At 39.1% G+C, this 15,900-nt stretch overlaps 3 protein-coding genes across 5 annotated transcripts; 2 read left to right on the top strand and 1 right to left on the bottom strand.

Annotated features, from left to right (window-relative positions):
• Nucleotides 1–371: 371 nt before the first annotated feature.
• mafbb (v-maf avian musculoaponeurotic fibrosarcoma oncogene homolog Bb) lies at nt 372–8,124 on the bottom strand. Its single transcript, XM_039674066.2, has 3 exons — nt 7,997–8,124; nt 5,360–5,508; nt 372–2,114 (listed from the first exon to the last, which is right to left on the bottom strand). The coding sequence occupies exon 3, from the start codon at nt 1,798–1,800 to the stop codon at nt 838–840; it is 963 nt and encodes a 320-aa protein (XP_039530000.2). The 5' UTR covers nt 1,801–2,114; nt 5,360–5,508; nt 7,997–8,124; the 3' UTR covers nt 372–837.
• LOC120480704 (DEP domain-containing mTOR-interacting protein) lies at nt 2,951–7,171 on the top strand. 3 transcript variants are annotated; one of them, XM_039674045.2, is made up of 9 exons: nt 2,951–3,687; nt 3,897–4,075; nt 4,240–4,363; nt 5,097–5,275; nt 5,423–5,620; nt 6,150–6,281; nt 6,450–6,520; nt 6,604–6,708; nt 6,798–7,171. In XM_039674045.2, exons 1-9 carry the CDS (start codon nt 3,605–3,607, stop codon nt 6,921–6,923), a joined length of 1,197 nt encoding a protein of 398 aa, XP_039529979.2. In that variant the 5' UTR covers nt 2,951–3,604; the 3' UTR covers nt 6,924–7,171. The 3 variants fall into 3 exon arrangements, with proteins under 3 accessions (XP_039529979.2, XP_039529980.2, XP_039529983.2); XM_039674046.2 differs by having other exon boundaries at nt 6,177–6,281; XM_039674049.2 differs by having other exon boundaries at nt 2,951–3,661.
• Nucleotides 8,125–8,339: 215 nt separating the features above from the next.
• Nucleotides 8,340–13,764, top strand: adnpa (activity dependent neuroprotector homeobox a). The gene is made up of 4 exons (XM_039673993.2): nt 8,340–8,478; nt 9,952–10,064; nt 10,196–10,285; nt 10,382–13,764. The coding sequence occupies exons 2-4, from the start codon at nt 9,957–9,959 to the stop codon at nt 13,082–13,084; spliced, it is 2,901 nt and encodes a 966-aa protein (XP_039529927.2). The 5' UTR covers nt 8,340–8,478; nt 9,952–9,956; the 3' UTR covers nt 13,085–13,764.
• The last annotated feature ends 2,136 nt before the right edge of the window (nt 13,765–15,900 follow it).

Here is a 15,900-nt window from a genome sequence, read left to right on the forward strand (position 1 = left end):
TTCGGATGGATGGCCTTTGCTTTCCTCTTAAGGAGAGGGCAGAGGGCTAAACTTATTTCCACCTTGGCACAATCAGTGCCGTGCAGCTCTTCTCCGAGTCTCTCGAGTCATTAGAAAACACAGTTGTCTCAGGAAACAGCCGCTAAGCGAGGTCAAAGGTTGCTGCAAGTAGACATACCTGCGTTCTGGTTTTTTTTTTTATGCTCACATGATATTTTATGTGTGCGCTGATGCATTTGTGTGCATTTCAGGTCAATCTGTGTTGACTTTTTATGAACAATGTGGTTGATGGGTTACATATAAAACATCCCTGTGTATAAGATAGGCCTGCATAGAAAAGTATAGCCTAAAAAAGATTAGGGAACTCAGAAACTTTTTGCTTCAAAAATTTATTCTGGAGGTACAAAGCAAATCACAATCATTTACTCTTCAAAAGTTTCAAGGAAGGAACAATTCTTGAAAATAGTACAACTGATTAATGAAACAAAATGAAAGATATAGAAACTGTCCGAACAAACAAAAATATCAATGCAATGCATCAATTGCCAAAAGGGTCAAATGTCATTTGCATAGCTGAGATGGCTGTTGTGAAAACTCAAAAGATAAAAGTTACATTATCAAAACCAGCTTGACATGTCAGAGATAAGGTAGAGTGAAAATATAAAATACTGAATAAGAGAAGTAAAACTTTCTCCTCCGCTGACAAACAAACAAACAAACAAACAACCATAAGATGGTTTGCTGGTCTTTTAACTGGTTTTAGAGGGGTTTGGGGTCTCAACCAGCAAACAATCTTCTTCTAACTTGAAACTTCAGAAATCCTGAATACAGGTTGAACTACCGCAAAAACTCGGGCGATGATGGATTTTCACAAGAGGGTCCGTTACTCTGGCAGTTCATTCCGACAACTAGCCTCTCGCATTTGAGTTTGTATGCGTCCCTCTCGCGCACCAGCCGACTGAGCTCGTGCTTCAGCTGCTCCACTTGCGTCGCGAGGCTCGTCTTCTCGTGCTCCAGAGTGTGTTTCTGCTGAACGCGTTTGTGCCGGCAAGACTGAGCGTACCCGCGGTTCTTCAAGGTACGACGTTTCTGCTTCAGGCGGATAATATCGTCCTTGCTCATACCGCGGAGGTGTCGGTTGAGCTCGCGGACAGACATGGACACCAACTGCTGGTCGGAGAAGCGGCTCTCCGCGCGCTCGCTGCGCCTGTGTTGCGTCTGATGGTGGGACTTCAGGTGAGTCGCGCCTTGAGATGAGCAGTCGATATGCTGCATTAACTGGTCCATGCTTTTGCCGTGCGCAAAGCCAGGATTGTGGCCGAGCTCCGTGTACTGCTGCTGCTGCTGCTGCTGATGATGATACTGATGCACACTCGGCGCGTGGAACTGACCCATGCTCCTGTATCCCTCCATCTCTGCCTGGTGGAGCTGGGACGGGTGCGCATGCATGAGATTCGCACTTAAGGCTTCCCGGACATCCTCGGGTGTTAGTTCAAGACAGTGTGGATCCGCGTGCTGTGGATAAGTCCCCGTGCTCAGGGTCCAGTAGAGATCGTCAGCACTGCTTCTCTGTCCACTCGGGCTGAAGCTCGGCGATGAAGGCACGGAGCTGCACGGGGTGCTCACGGGTGTGCTGGACACAGAGCCTGGCACGTGTAGACCGCACTGCTGGATAAAAGAGCGATCTGGTCCCAAAGCAGCAGTCTCCTTCTTCACGTCAAACCTCATGTCAAAGTCACCGTAGTCCATATTCAGCTGATTTTTTGCCAGCTCCAGAAGACCATGATGATCCGCCGTCATGATTTCAGCAGATGTTTCGATGAAGTGAACAACTTATTACTGAGGTTTAGGTTGCATCAAGGTTCTGAAACACCACTTAGGCTATACAATCGAGATGAATGTGAAGACACCGCTTTCAACCACCCTCCTGGACAATTTAGCCAAAGGAAAGTGAGCAGGTTTCGGTCTCAGATGGTCTGTCGTTGACAAGGGCAGGATGTATGTTGAAAAGAAAGTAAATCACGCTGCTTTAAAAAGGATCCGCGCAGCGAGACCACGCCCTATTTCCCATCACAGCTGTCACTCTCAGAAAAGCACGTCCAAGTTACTTTTACCTCAAATCAAAAGGAAAAAAAACAAAACAAGAAGTTGTATTTTATGCAAGGAAAAAGAAACCTATTAATAAGGTTAGCGTACTTTTTATTTTCAAGTTTTTCAGGGTTGATTCTGAGTAAGCTATATGATTCTCATTGTAGCAGCCTATTGTTTTTTTATTTTATTTAAATTATAGGCCTACGTCAAAGGCAGTGCAATAAACAAGCTACTAACACAATACACTTTCCAGTGTAATGATCTGACAGTCACAACAAGCATTACAGTATTGTTGTAGGCCTACAATTTTGGTGACTGTAGATCTATATTTCACAGTTCCTATTATTGTTATTTTAGCCTACATTTGAACTAAAATCTGATTGTCATTGTAAAATGTACTGGCTGGTGCAACTGAAGGCCACAGAATCCCTTAAAGTTGGCCTCTCCAGCAACTGTCTGTGACCAATAATAATAAAGAGAGATAAGTCAACACAAGACCATCAGGGTAGCACATCACACTAAATTAAGGCTAGCCTATATAAGCATGGACTATAGGCTATATAAAATGCAACAAAAATGTAGGCTACTCCAATGTACATGACAGATAACAAACATTTAAAAATATATATAGCCTATATAAAAAATATTTTTTTAAAACCTAAACATCTATAAAATCTGGGAATCCCATTTCCACTATTCATGATAGCTTATAAAAAATCCCCATCATTTTAACAAGAGTATTACATTTGTATTTCTATGCGCTTAATTATTTTTTTTACTGTTATATATATATATATATATATATATATATATATATATATATATATATATATATATATATATATATATATATTTTTTTTTTTTTTAAATCTGCAATGCAGTAGCCTAATGAGAATGTAAAAAAAGTATGATGATAAAGCGTGAGATACCTCGACTTGTTTCAGTTTCGTGAGGTTGACGCTGCCAGTGAAAAACTGAAAATAAAGTTTAAACACCGAACTGGAAGCAATTGTGAGATGAGCTAATATAAGTTAAGATGGTATTTGGACACGATGATTATCCAGGTTAGAAGATAGTCAGAATACGCATGCAGTATGATGGCGTATGTTTCTCTGATAGCTCTTTTACTGACACCATGTGGCCATTGTGTGAAACGGCTGATTTTTTTTTCCAAAAATGTGATAAGGTAGGTAATTTTTACATTTACAAATGAACAGTTAAGACAACAACAGTCAGTGCATCTCCTTTTTAATGTATTATCTAGAGAAGGTTGGCTGTAAAATCAACTATTTTCCTAAACTTGATATTTAAAAAATATTTTAAAATATTTAAAGTTCTTGTAACAAGGATGTGTAGAGTGAGTGACAGAGAGAGAGAGAGCGTGTATATTTGTATACACAACATTTCAAAGCATTGAAAAACTGGTGCCTCGGTTCACTGTATATTTAGTAAACACAAAAGCAATAAAGTGAAGAAAACAAGTGCACAAAAGTAGAGCCTTGACAGAACATTCATGGAGCTACCGGGAAACATTCAAAGTACAATGATGACAAGACACCAAAAAGCTGAGGTAATGATTGCCGGAGAACAGCTAAGGTACGCTATATTCACAAAGCTTAGTCCCAGGACGACACTTACAAAGTTATAAATCTCACCTACTCACACTTGCAAGACTTTATTATATATTGTATTATTTGTTGGATATAAACACTATTTTGTTATACAGTGCAGGTGATAATCTTATTTTTACTTTATTTTTTTTTTTAATGTACATAATAATGGTTGTAATAATCTGTGCTTTGAAGATTACGACTACATGATAGCAAGTTGATTAAGGACCACAGACACCATTTGCGAACATACCCGAATTGTTTTGTGGCTCAGGAGTTAATTGATTGGCTGATTGCTCATAAAGAAGTATCTGATCGAGAGACTGCTGTCCAGCTCATGCAGTACCTCATGGAACATGATATCATTCATCACGGTAGAACATTATTTACTGTACACCAAATAACAAAGAATATGATACAACAAGGTCATTTCTGTGTTGTCTCATATTTGGACCCATTATTTGACTCATTGTGTTTGAATGAGGTTGAGGTACAGGTTGTATCAATTTATATTTTACCATTTTTCTCATCTTAATAGTGTGTGATAAGTGGCCCGTGTTCAAAGATGCCAAATACTTGTACAGATTCAGAAAAGATGATGGCACATTTCCTTTCAACATAGAAGTTAAGATCTTCATGCGTGGACAGAGGCTATATGAACAGTAAGACATTTTCACAGGAAGTTAATTTTTTTTTTTTAAATGTTAATTTAGCTTTAAAATGCAGTCATTCCTCATTAATACTTTCCAACCGGTCCATTATGTTGTCCTAGAGTTTTCATGACCTTCAGTCTGTTCCGAATTGGTATCTTTTTTAATCTTTTTTTTTTTTTTTGGTAGCACTTTACGAAGAACATTTGTTAATACATTAGTGTACTTAGTCAATTTAAAAGTTAAAAAGTTTGGGGTCAGTACGTTTTTTTTTTTTTAAGAAAATAATACTTTTATTCAGCAAGGATGATTAAATTGCTCCAAAGGGACAGTAAAGACATTAATAATATAATAAAATATTTCTATTTCAAGCAAATACTTTTTAAAACTTTCTATTCATCAAAGAATCCTTAAAAAATGTATCACTGCTTCCCAAAAATATCAACATATTAATGATTCCTGAAAATTCAGCTTTGCCATCACAGGAATAAAATACAAATTATATTAAATAGAATTATAGAGTTATTTTAATTTGTAATAATATCTCACAATATTACTCTTTTATGGTATTTTTGATCAAATAAATGCAGCATAGGTGGGCGTAGATCTCACCGACCCAAAATGTTTGAATGGTTGTAGTAAATGTATAAATTAACATGAATATATTGATAGGTAAAAGTATTTTCATTATTAGTCTCTTTTTTTCAAAATGACTGTATCAAAGTTCATCTGTTGCTTTTTACAGCCTTATCCCAAGTAAAGACTCCATCTTACAGCTGAGACAGGAAAAGGGAGTGGCTTATGAACGGTCTTTCCCTGGTTACATGTTAATTGATTGGCTGCTACAGAATGGTGAAATAGAGAGTCGGCGGCAAGGACTAGATCTCTGCAAGGCCCTTCTGGAGCATGATATCATTCAGCATGGTAAGAAATATTATGATAGTGTGTGTATTATTTCCCCATTAAGCCAAAATGCACTGCCTGTGAAGTTAATCTAATGCAACATACCTGAGAATATAGCAATAACTGCTTGCCTCGCTGAATCACTCAACTCTTCATTTCACTCTGCAGTCTCTCTGAAGCACCACTTTTTTGACAGCGGGTTGCTGTATCAATTCTGCATTAACTTCCGCCGGCGGCGCTGTCTCTCTGAACTGCTGCATGAGACAGACAATGAAGAGATCGAATGTAAAACACAGCATGACCAAGACAGTCCCTTCACACTGCACAGAACATTTCCATCTGAGAGCAAAAGTGACTTCTTATCTGGTATAAAAAATATATATAAAAAAATACTACAAATTTATGACCGCATTGATGGCTTGAGATGTGGTAGGCCTACTTAAGCAAATAGCTCAATTTATTCATAGTGACTTTCGGCACAATAATTGCTGGGTCAGCCCCCTCTGGAGCAATATAGCAATATGAAGCTAAGTGCCTCGCTCAAGGGCGCAGCTGAGATATCAAAGCATAATGAGCACAGTAACTCAACATTTCCGTGCACATCCATATGCAACGTGCAACCTTTGTGTCAGCAAGCTAGCTCCTTAACCTAGGGTTTCTCATTATTTTATTTTACACTAAAGGCCCCTTTTCATAACCCCAAACTATTCATGAACCCCCAGACACACAATAGGCAATATAACAATATGAGCAAATTACTGAAGAAAATAATAATAATAATATAGGCCTATACTGTATATTACTCTGTATTTTTGATTTCATATGCAGCCTTGATTAACATAACAGATTTCGTGAACAAACTTTTCTAATTCATAATTCTGATTTCTAATTCAAGTTGAACCTGCAACGGATGTGCTTACAGATGGACACTGTGGAAGTTTGACCCACCAGCAGCACAGTTCATGTGGATACCCACTCAATGTTTCTATTCCCACTGCTCTTGCAGTACGATGCAATCCCACATCAGGTTATAGAACAGCATGTCCATGCTTTTGAAAATGTGTTAGAGACATAATTGTTATATTTTAATTTTTTTTTTTTTAGGTGAAAGATTGCCAAAAATAAAACTAGTGACATTTTTTCTGTCTGTTGCCAAATTCTGAGCACAACATAAATGTATTATTGTCATTGACAGTGCTGAAAAGACATGTAACCTGTGAGGAGCTGTTTTCTCCAGGTGCTCCTTATATAAAAAGAGTTATTACGGTAGGTCTAGCATATCATGCTCAGCTAGCCATGAAAAGAACCTTGAACTACAGGTTTTATTAATGTGAGTTTTATCATTAAAGATCCTCGGTGATGACCTAGGGTGGGGCATTGTAGTACGGGGAAAATCACCTTGTTATGTTCAGGCGGTGGATCCTGGAAGCCCTGCTGCGGCAGCAGGAGTTAAGGTGATCATAACACGTAAACACATTGCTTACACAATAAACAATTAGAATCCATCATCAGCTGGACTCCAATCTTTTTTTCTTTTACTTAGGTACGCCAGTTTGTGTGCCGAGTGAATGGATGCAGTGTGCTTCACCTGGATTATCGTACCCTCTCTAAGCTGGTAATGACTGGACCCCGTTTTGTTACTTTGGAAGTGATGCAACCACTGGATTAATTTGGCATTGATGGAATAAAATAAAAAAATTATACATTTTGAAATGAGTTACTATGTGTAGTGTTGTGAAGGATGTGCAATATTTTTTCCTCCTTATATCATGTAAATCTTCCAATATATTAATATAATATAATGGGAAAAAAATATTATTTGTCGGTTATAATAAAGAAATCATTACAAACAATCAAAAGAATCTAGTTCCATGTCTGCTTGAAGTTTTGGTTTTACACAGAGGTGACGTTTGCAATTTAGAGGCCCATTTCAAAGAAACAATAGGAGGGCCCCATCATTCAGTCAAACAATTCGTTCAAAATGCAGATTCATTTAAAAATATACTAAAATGAAAGTCATCATTTTAATAACTATCACAGCAATATTACCTTTGTGTTTATTTAACTGTTTTTTTTTATTAAATCAATAGACTATCACATTTTAAATTGTGCTGATATTTGGTAAAACAGCACTCTTGTTATAAATATTAAAAACAAGAACTCATAAAAGGACATTTTTGCACCATATCTCTAACTTTGGGGGCATTTTTTAAAATGTTGGGGGCATTTTTGCTCCAGCCCTCATTCATTTATTCATTGACTTGTTATTCACTTGTTATGTTGATTGCATATGTGAGCTTGCAGTCGATTGTGGAAGGGTGGTTGTTTTTTTCCAGGTTTATTTATAATGACATTTTGATAATTACTTTATACTTTTTGAAGTAAAACATATTCATGGATGAAACATTCACAAGATCTATAACACGAATTTAGAAAATAGCAAACACTTTGGTTCAATCTTAGGCTGGCAGATTGGACTTAACATGACTACCATGTTGTTGACATTGAACCAGTCATATCACTAACAACACCAGTGAAAAAATGAACCATCTAAACTTAAATATAACGTTAGTTAGTAGCCAACTGTAATATGGTAGCCTATTTTAGCAGAAACTATTTACCAAGGTGTTAGGCTATAGTTCATCTTAATTTCATCTCGACTGATGTATAAAACCAAGCAAATCTCAAGAACAAAAGCTAAACTTTGTGCAATTCTTTTGCGAATCAACTAATTAAACCTACTTGGTCAGTCGTGTGTGTGTGGGGTTGATGAATGACCACCAGACATCAGCGTGGCGTGGCCCCTTGTTTTGAACTTTACACAAATATATGTCATTTCCGCTTGCAACCGTCCGCCATTTTGAACAGGCTGGGCTGGTGTGTGGTACAGTCTCGAAGAGAAGAAAAAAAGTATTTTTTTTATGCCCAGTGTTTGTATTGAATTGACACAACAGACTATCCAAATCGAGAAATAAAGAACAAGTTCATAGGACCAATAGAAACTTCCTAGTAGTCTGTGTTGCAAATCCAGTTCAGGACACATGGTGCGGATCTCAGGATGAGTTGCCTAAATCCACCGGCGGCAGCAGCGGCGCGAAAGACTGCAGCATCTGCCCGGGCCGAATAAACCACAATCTGCCTCTGTCCTCTCAACTCAACCATTAATTTGGTCCGAAAACGAAACTCTTGAAAGGATTTCGATGCGAGACCGTGAAGAAAAGCAGGTAATATGTCATTAATAAACGCTTGTTTTTCTTTCTCTGGCATCAGTGCTTTTGTGTGGAGTTCAGTGTGCACATCAAACATCCCGTCGCTAAGCTAATGTGCTAACTGCATTTGTGTGCATGCAGTAAGAATTGCCATGTTATCGCAAAAGTAAAACAAATAAATAAAAACATATTTATAAATTAGATGCACTTTACTGTAATTGCGAAGTTTGTACATGCGGGTAAGGGCAACGCAAACGTAGTCTGTCAAAATAAATGAGGTATATTTTGCTGAGCCCATCAAAAAGGCCTGCTGTGGCCTGTATTGTCTAGTGGAGTTGCATTCATAGGAGGAACTGTCCCATTTGCAGGGCTATTTTTTGCATTTAAGGTTATCAATTAGTTTTATTTTAAAGTGGTTTGTTTACATTATGCAACATCTACCAAAACAGTGACTGTATATAGGCGCGTACGTTTGATTCGTTTCCCAGATGGAAAAAGAACACCTAGTGAAATTATCTTTCATTGTTGTGTATTCATGAAGATGCATAAACAGTATGCAAGCAGATACTAATACTTTAGTTGTTGTTGTTCAAATAAAACATTAGCAACTATTCACTGTTTTTTCTACATTCAAAAGTTTAACTTTTTTGAATTGTTTACATGAATAGTACTTAAAGCGTTACTTCACCCAAAGATGAAAATCCTGTCATCATTTACCCCTAACCTTATGTTTATTTTTTCATGAAACCTGAGAGATTTCTGTTCCTCCACTGAAAGTCAATTCACTAAAAACTTGAGTCTTGAGTCAAAAACACTAGCTAAACTATACTTTCTAAACACATGAGAACAAATGTCACTGGTTCTTGTGGAAGCTAAAATGTGCTTGTGACACAGAACAAACCGCATTGGTTCTTGGTGTATTTCAGAAGACTTGGTTTAAACTGCTTGATTCATGGAAGTGTCGCAGTTTTGCCATAATGGATTTTCAATGGAGGGGCTGTAATATCTCAGGTCAGGTGTAATTAATATACCTTAATGAGGAGCGAAAGCCTTCGTCATATTGCTCCATAGTTTTGGAGAAATATGAGAGTGAGTGAGTAGTTGGATCAAATTTCCATTTTTAGGTGGACTGTTCCTTTAAATTAAAATTGTTTGTCACATACACTGTCATGAGGCTAATAAACGCTGGGGACAACATGTAGAAACAGATCTCATGAGCAGCAAAAAAATAAAATAAATAAATACTAACTTTTATCCCTGTAGCCTTCGTTTGGAACAATTTTAGAACAAGTTAATCATGACTGACTGCAAATAGACTGTTTCTACAATGAAAATAGCAACTGAAAACATTTGCTTTTGCATGATGCTGCTTCCATAACATTAAATGCATAACTAGTATTGGTTTGCTCAACATAAATAAAGATAGCTGACTGCATCTTTAATCATTGAGAGCTTAACTAACATTCTTCTTTCTTTTTTTATACATAGAAGAGATGTTTCAGCTTCCAGTGAATAATCTTACTCGGTTGAGGAAGGCCAGGAAAAAAGTCAAGAGGCTGCTCAGTGATATTGGCCTTGATTACTGCAAAGAGCATGTGGAGGTGATTATTTTTGAGTTTGCAAATGTGTTTCGCAAGTCTTATTGAACATCAAATTTAACACGCACACAAACACACATCTGCTCTGTTAATGAGACCTTCACTGATGGTGTTTCCTGTCCATTTTCCTGTAGGACTACAAAGATGTTACCACCAGTGATTCTCACATGAAACAATTTTACCTTGACATTTGTACGTGGGATTCATCCTGGACAAAGTCACAGGTATGTCCGCCACTGCAGCAGAAGTCCTCTAAGCAAAAAATGTTTTCACATTACATAAACATTTTGTAATTCTGTTTTGTCTCTAAAATGTTGCAGGACTACAGAACAAAGCAGTTTTGCTGCTCTGATTGCCCGTTTGCCTCCAAGTATTTCTCTGCCTACAAAAACCACTTCCGCAATGTTCACAGAGAAGACTTCGAGAGCCGAATCCTTCTTAACTGCTCATATTGCACATACAGTGGGAACAAGAGGACTCTGGAAACTCATGTCAGGCTCTTCCATATGCCTCACAATATGGTCCGCCAGGGTGTGGCTGGCTCTCACGGCGTTCCAGTAGCGGTTAGGGACGGAATGCGGGTAGACAAGCCCTTGCTAGGCGACCGAAAGGAGCTCCCTGTGTACTACTGCAAGAAGTGCACCTATCGAGATAGACTGTACAATGTGGTGCGCAGGCATATATACAGGGAACACTTCCAGCATGTGACCACACCTTACTTGGGAAAAAACTCAGAGAAGCAAGAAAACAGTGTAGAGACCCCTGGCAACAGTCATGGAATTCACTGCAAGAGCTGCCACTTTACGCCTCGTTCTTATGAAGCACTGGTGCAGCACGTCATTGAGTTCCATGAGCGCATTGGCCATCAAGTTACCGCTATGATCGGGCACACCAATGTCATAGTGCCGAGGCCCCAGGCCAACCTAATCCAAAGGGGTGTTGCGATCACTCCCGGTGTGCGTCCTCAGACACCTCAATTAAATCGCTTCAGTATGCCTAAAATGGTAGGGTTACCTGTTGGAAACCATTTCAAGCAAAGCCTTGCGGGCAACTCAATGCCTGGTCAACCAGTGCGTGTTACACTACCTGATAAAGCTTTTGTGTCTGGTGCGGTCTCCCAGTCACACACGGGAAAGCAACTTGGTAGCTTTGCGGTCCATGGTGCTGCTGGACACTTTAATGCACATTCAGCTTCTTTTTCCCCCTCACTGAAGAGCCTACCTCTCTCTTCATCAGTGCATGCTGCTACTGCCACATTGACGTCACTGCAGGCCAAGAAAGCTGCAGCCAATGCCCTGAACACGTCACAAACACAAAAGTGGAAGATTTGCACCATCTGCAACGAACTTTTCCCTGAAGGCACATATAGTGCTCACTTTGAAAAGGAACACCAGGCAGAGAAGGTGAGGGCAATGGCTAAGTACATCATGAAGATCCACAATTTTACTAGCAAGTGTCTGTACTGTAATCGTTACCTACCCAGCGACTCTTTGTTGAACCATATGCTAGTGCATGGGCTATCATGCCCTCATTGTCATTCCACATTTCACGAAGTTGAGAAAATTGTAGCACACAAGCGGCTGGTTCACCCTAACGAGCCAATGATTCCGTCAACTGGTTCTCCTCTCACATTTGATCTCACGCTTCAACAAGGAAGTCCCAAAAATGTTCAGCTTATTATAACCACCTATAACATGAAGGAGAACCCAGAAGCCTCTTCAGCTGGCAATCAACAGCCACAAAACAGCACCATGGCTAAGCCTGCAAAGATGGCTGCAAAGCAGCCAGATACCCAAAGTGATTCTGTGGTCCGAAACATGTCCCAGTCTTTGGTGTCGCAAAAGAAAGAAGTTGGTAAAACTCTCTGCCCACTATGCTTCACTATTCTCAAAGGTCCCATCTCGGACGCCCTAGCCCATCATTTACGGGATCGTCATCAGGTACTCCAAACACTGCATCCTGTAGAGAAAAAGCTAACCTACAAGTGCATCCACTGCCTGGGAGTGTACACTAGCAACATGACTGCTTCCACCATCACGCTCCATTTGGTGCACTGCCGAGGTGTTTGCCAGACCCCCAAAGGCGCCAAACCCATCACGTGCGGACTGCGTTCACCTGGAGCCGGGGCTCTCAAACGTGAGTTAGTTACCCCGGATCCATCTGACCCCAAGAGAAGAAAGATGGTAGACCAGTCTAGGTATTACCCTACAGTCTTTGTTGAGAAGCCAGGAGACCCGGTCGTGCTGGCCTTAGATCCGAAAGGCTATGGTGACAAGTCCTACGAAGCACGGAAAGCTTTCCTTTCAGGCTATTTCAATCGGCATCCCTACCCTTCCCAACGAGAGATCGAAAAACTTGCTGCAAGCCTCTGGTTGTGGAAGTCAGATGTCGCGAGCCATTTTGCCAATCATCGGCGCTCATGTGATCGAGACTTGGTAACCCGCAAACCTGTTGTGTTACTAGGCTTTAACATGCGGGCAGTGAGCCAGCTTAAGCATGACATGAGCTTTGACGCCAACTGTCTGTTTAAAGTCAACGACGATGAAAAAAGCGGATTCTCAAGGACCTCAAAATTTAGGCTGAAGTCTCCTGTTGGTTTCTCTGCAGACTTAAAGGGGGAAAAGCAGCCATTAAACACTGGACTAAGTAGTCAAAGCAACTGTGCCTTCAAGCCATGCCCCGGATCATCCTCAGAACCTATTGCCATTGACTCTGACAGTGATTCAGAGCCAGAAGTGATGCTTACTGAAAATGTAAATCAACAAACTGCGGTGTTAAGGCCTTCGGTAGTTCAGTCCCACACAAAAGGGACATTGCCGCGAGAGCGCTTCCGTTGCGAAAGAGCTGTCAGGGGGAGCAGAAGTTCTCCCAGAGTTGGGCCAAAAAGTCTAGATGGCTCTGTTTCTGGTTCTAGTCCTGATGAAGCTACCTGGTCAGGCAGCATGTCTTCTGAAGAGACACATTACAGACCAGCGGGGCGATTCGAAGTGAAAGGGAAGAAGGTGGGGTTGCTTGGTAGATGATGGCTTGTGGTGATGGTCCCTTTTCTCTCTAACTCTCCAGGCCCAGATTTGTAGGTCAGAGATTTTACCTCACATTTGGGTGACAGTTTAACGTTTTGATGTGAACGAATATGAGTTGTAACATGTAAAGCCGGAGGAGTTACACACTTTTACTGAAAGTACTGTTTACTCTTAAATAATTCTGCTGTCAAAGAGCGGAAAACTATTATACTGTATACTTTTTTCCCAACCGACCCATTGTCTTTGGAGTTTTTTTTCTTTTCTTCTTTTTTTGTATACTGTTCTCTGTATTTAATCATACACTTGTTGAAATTGTAACAATATTGATAGGTCTATTGTTTTTTCCTGATCAAATAAAAGGACCGTGTAATTTACAATCAAGTACTTGAATGTTTTTTTTTTGTTGTTGTTGTAAAATATGCTGAATTCAATTCTATTACTAACAAAAAGCGAAAATTCCCATTTGAGCCAAATATGATTTTGATTTTTTTTCAGTAGAACCTGTTTTGTCATGTTCATTTTAGTTAGTTTACTTAGTTTTAATAATATTGTAATAGGCAGACCACTATTTTAAGTGAAATGTGAAGCAGGTGTAATATTTATTTGAACTTCAGAGCATTTGGTTGTGCTAAATGTTTTCTACTGGAATCACTCAATAAAGGTAACTCGTTTGATTATTACACATGAGTATTATCTCAACAAATAAACAACATCATTCCTTTTATAGTCATTTTTCAAATTCTTGCCAAGTAACTTTACAGTAGACATTTATCTTGACTATTGTATTGACACCACATTCCCCTTAGAGGTCACTGTCTAATAAGATCAATGTTGTTCAATAATACAGATTTTTAATTTACATATAACACGTTCATGGCAGCTGCATTTTGCCAATTCAGCAGTCCTAAAACCTGTTGGTCATGTTAGCTTGACTAATGTCTGTGGAAAAAAAAAACTTTGCACAAACTCATTACATCATTGGTATGATTTATTTTTGCGACATATGCCACATTTGCACTCTGCCGTTTCATCCATAAAAGGTATGTATTTGGGTGTCTCTGCATGTTGCAGTTTGTGCTCTGCAAATACGCGCTGATTCAGTAGACATTTGATAAAAGATTAGAAGTGGACAAGTATCATATGTGGTTCGTATTAGCAAGTATTTGTGAGGGAAGAGAGACTGAGACTGAAGGACTGTAACGGATGTTGTTTTGAATTTGCTCTGCTGGTCGTGTGGTTGCTAATCTCTCACAGTCATTTGTCACCATTTCCCCAATATATGGCTGGCCGTCCCAGCAGATAAACTCGGTGAGGACAAAACAGAAAAAATAGATACCCACCTGCCACTCAGAATGTGCTTGTTTAACGTTTCAAACGGGGACAAACCATATATCTTGTTAACCTGTTAAGAATTTTCTGAAAGCATTTCTGAATGAGTCAGCTATAGGGCTCATGATTAGTTGACATCCACAGATGTTCATGGTTCCACTTGAGATGTAATCTGTTCTTCACGTTTTCACATGATTAATGACCAATCATGCAATGATTTGACCTCAGTATATGCAAGTATGCAAATAACCATCTATTTCTGGAATTGCTCCATCCTCCATGAGGTATACTAATTTATTTTAAGGCCTTGCTGAGGAACAAAACTCACAGGTGCTCGAGTTGCTTTTACATTTTTCTTATGAGTTAAAAAAACCCTCTTTAAACCCAACTACTATGTTAAAGCCAAACCATGTGTATTGAATTAATGTTTATTTAAATGTAAGAGATGCTTTAAGGATTTGTAGACTTGTAATTTGGAAGCTGATACTGTTAAGAACAGTAAATTATTTCTGGTGATGCTGCAGAGGTGGCTCAGTGTTGAGAGCATGAAAAGGTTATCACTTTCACCTTAAACTAAACTAAACTGTCCCAACACCTTGTAAAATGGTAAGTGCTATAAAATGACATCTGAGTAAATTACTTTTTCAAGTTTTTGTATATGTGGTCAGAGAACACAAGGGTCAAAGGTCAATGTCAACGGATGTAGTATGTCTGTGAATGTATTCATACTAAGCACCTGCATACCTACAGAACATTTGAATTTGGTATAAACTATGACAGTATGTGTGTCAGACCAATTGTTTTTCAGCATGGATTGGTTCTCATATTCTATCTGAGAGTTTCAGTGCAGGTGCATCTATTTTGCCAGCATCTGGGCCACACGACCTGCAGTTGCATTGTGTACACAGACATAACAGTTTTTCCATGTGAGCTAAATTTAGGACCTGGCACATGTGGAAGCTTGGTTAAATGTTTTGTCACCCCCCACCGCCAGCTTTATGGAAAGTGTTTAATTTGCATGTTCATGCTCCAAAAGCAGATCAATTGTTAAAGCCTTTCGTGAGTGGATGAATTAACAATGACCCTATTATTGCATAGCTGTGTGACATGAAGTCCAAATAGTGTGCTTCAAACCACACGGTCTAAAACAGTTTGCGAAATTTAAATACCATCACCACACTGAAAGTGCTCACAAATGTATAAAATTGCACACACCATTTAATTTGCTTTCCTTAAACGAAACTCATAGAGGTTTGTGTGCATATACATATATTTTCAGAACCTTTTTAGGAAATAAAACAAAATTGTGTGCACGTTTTATATATTTCTGTAAAATGCATTTGTATTTGTATTTTTTAAGTGGATCACATTTCTGGTTTGGTGTCAGTGAGGGGTTTACTTCAGCCTTACTGGTGGTGTTATCCACCTTATTTTGCCATGCACAATCAATTTTCCATGATGTGCGATCAATGATTTGACCTCCGTAT

This window comes from Pimephales promelas, chromosome 21 (genome assembly GCF_988280905.1).
Source record: "Pimephales promelas chromosome 21, fPimPro1.hap1.1, whole genome shotgun sequence".
NCBI lineage: Eukaryota > Metazoa > Chordata > Actinopteri > Cypriniformes > Leuciscidae > Pimephales > Pimephales promelas.

Coding starts and splice junctions, on each gene's coding strand:
- LOC120480704 (XM_039674045.2), top strand. CDS start 3,605: ATGGAGCTACCGGGAAACATTCAAAGTACAATGATGACAAGACACCAA. Junction 3,688..3,896: donor ATTGCCGGAGAACAGCTAAG/GTACGCTATATT, acceptor TGTGCTTTGAAG/ATTACGACTACATGATAGCA. Junction 5,621..6,149: donor CAAAAGTGACTTCTTATCTG/GTATAAAAAATA, acceptor TTCTAATTCAAG/TTGAACCTGCAACGGATGTG.
- adnpa (XM_039673993.2), top strand. CDS start 9,957: ATGTTTCAGCTTCCAGTGAATAATCTTACTCGGTTGAGGAAGGCCAGG. Junction 10,065..10,195: donor ACTGCAAAGAGCATGTGGAG/GTGATTATTTTT, acceptor ATTTTCCTGTAG/GACTACAAAGATGTTACCAC. Junction 10,286..10,381: donor CATCCTGGACAAAGTCACAG/GTATGTCCGCCA, acceptor AAAATGTTGCAG/GACTACAGAACAAAGCAGTT.
- mafbb (XM_039674066.2), bottom strand. CDS start 1,800: ATGACGGCGGATCATCATGGTCTTCTGGAGCTGGCAAAAAATCAGCTG.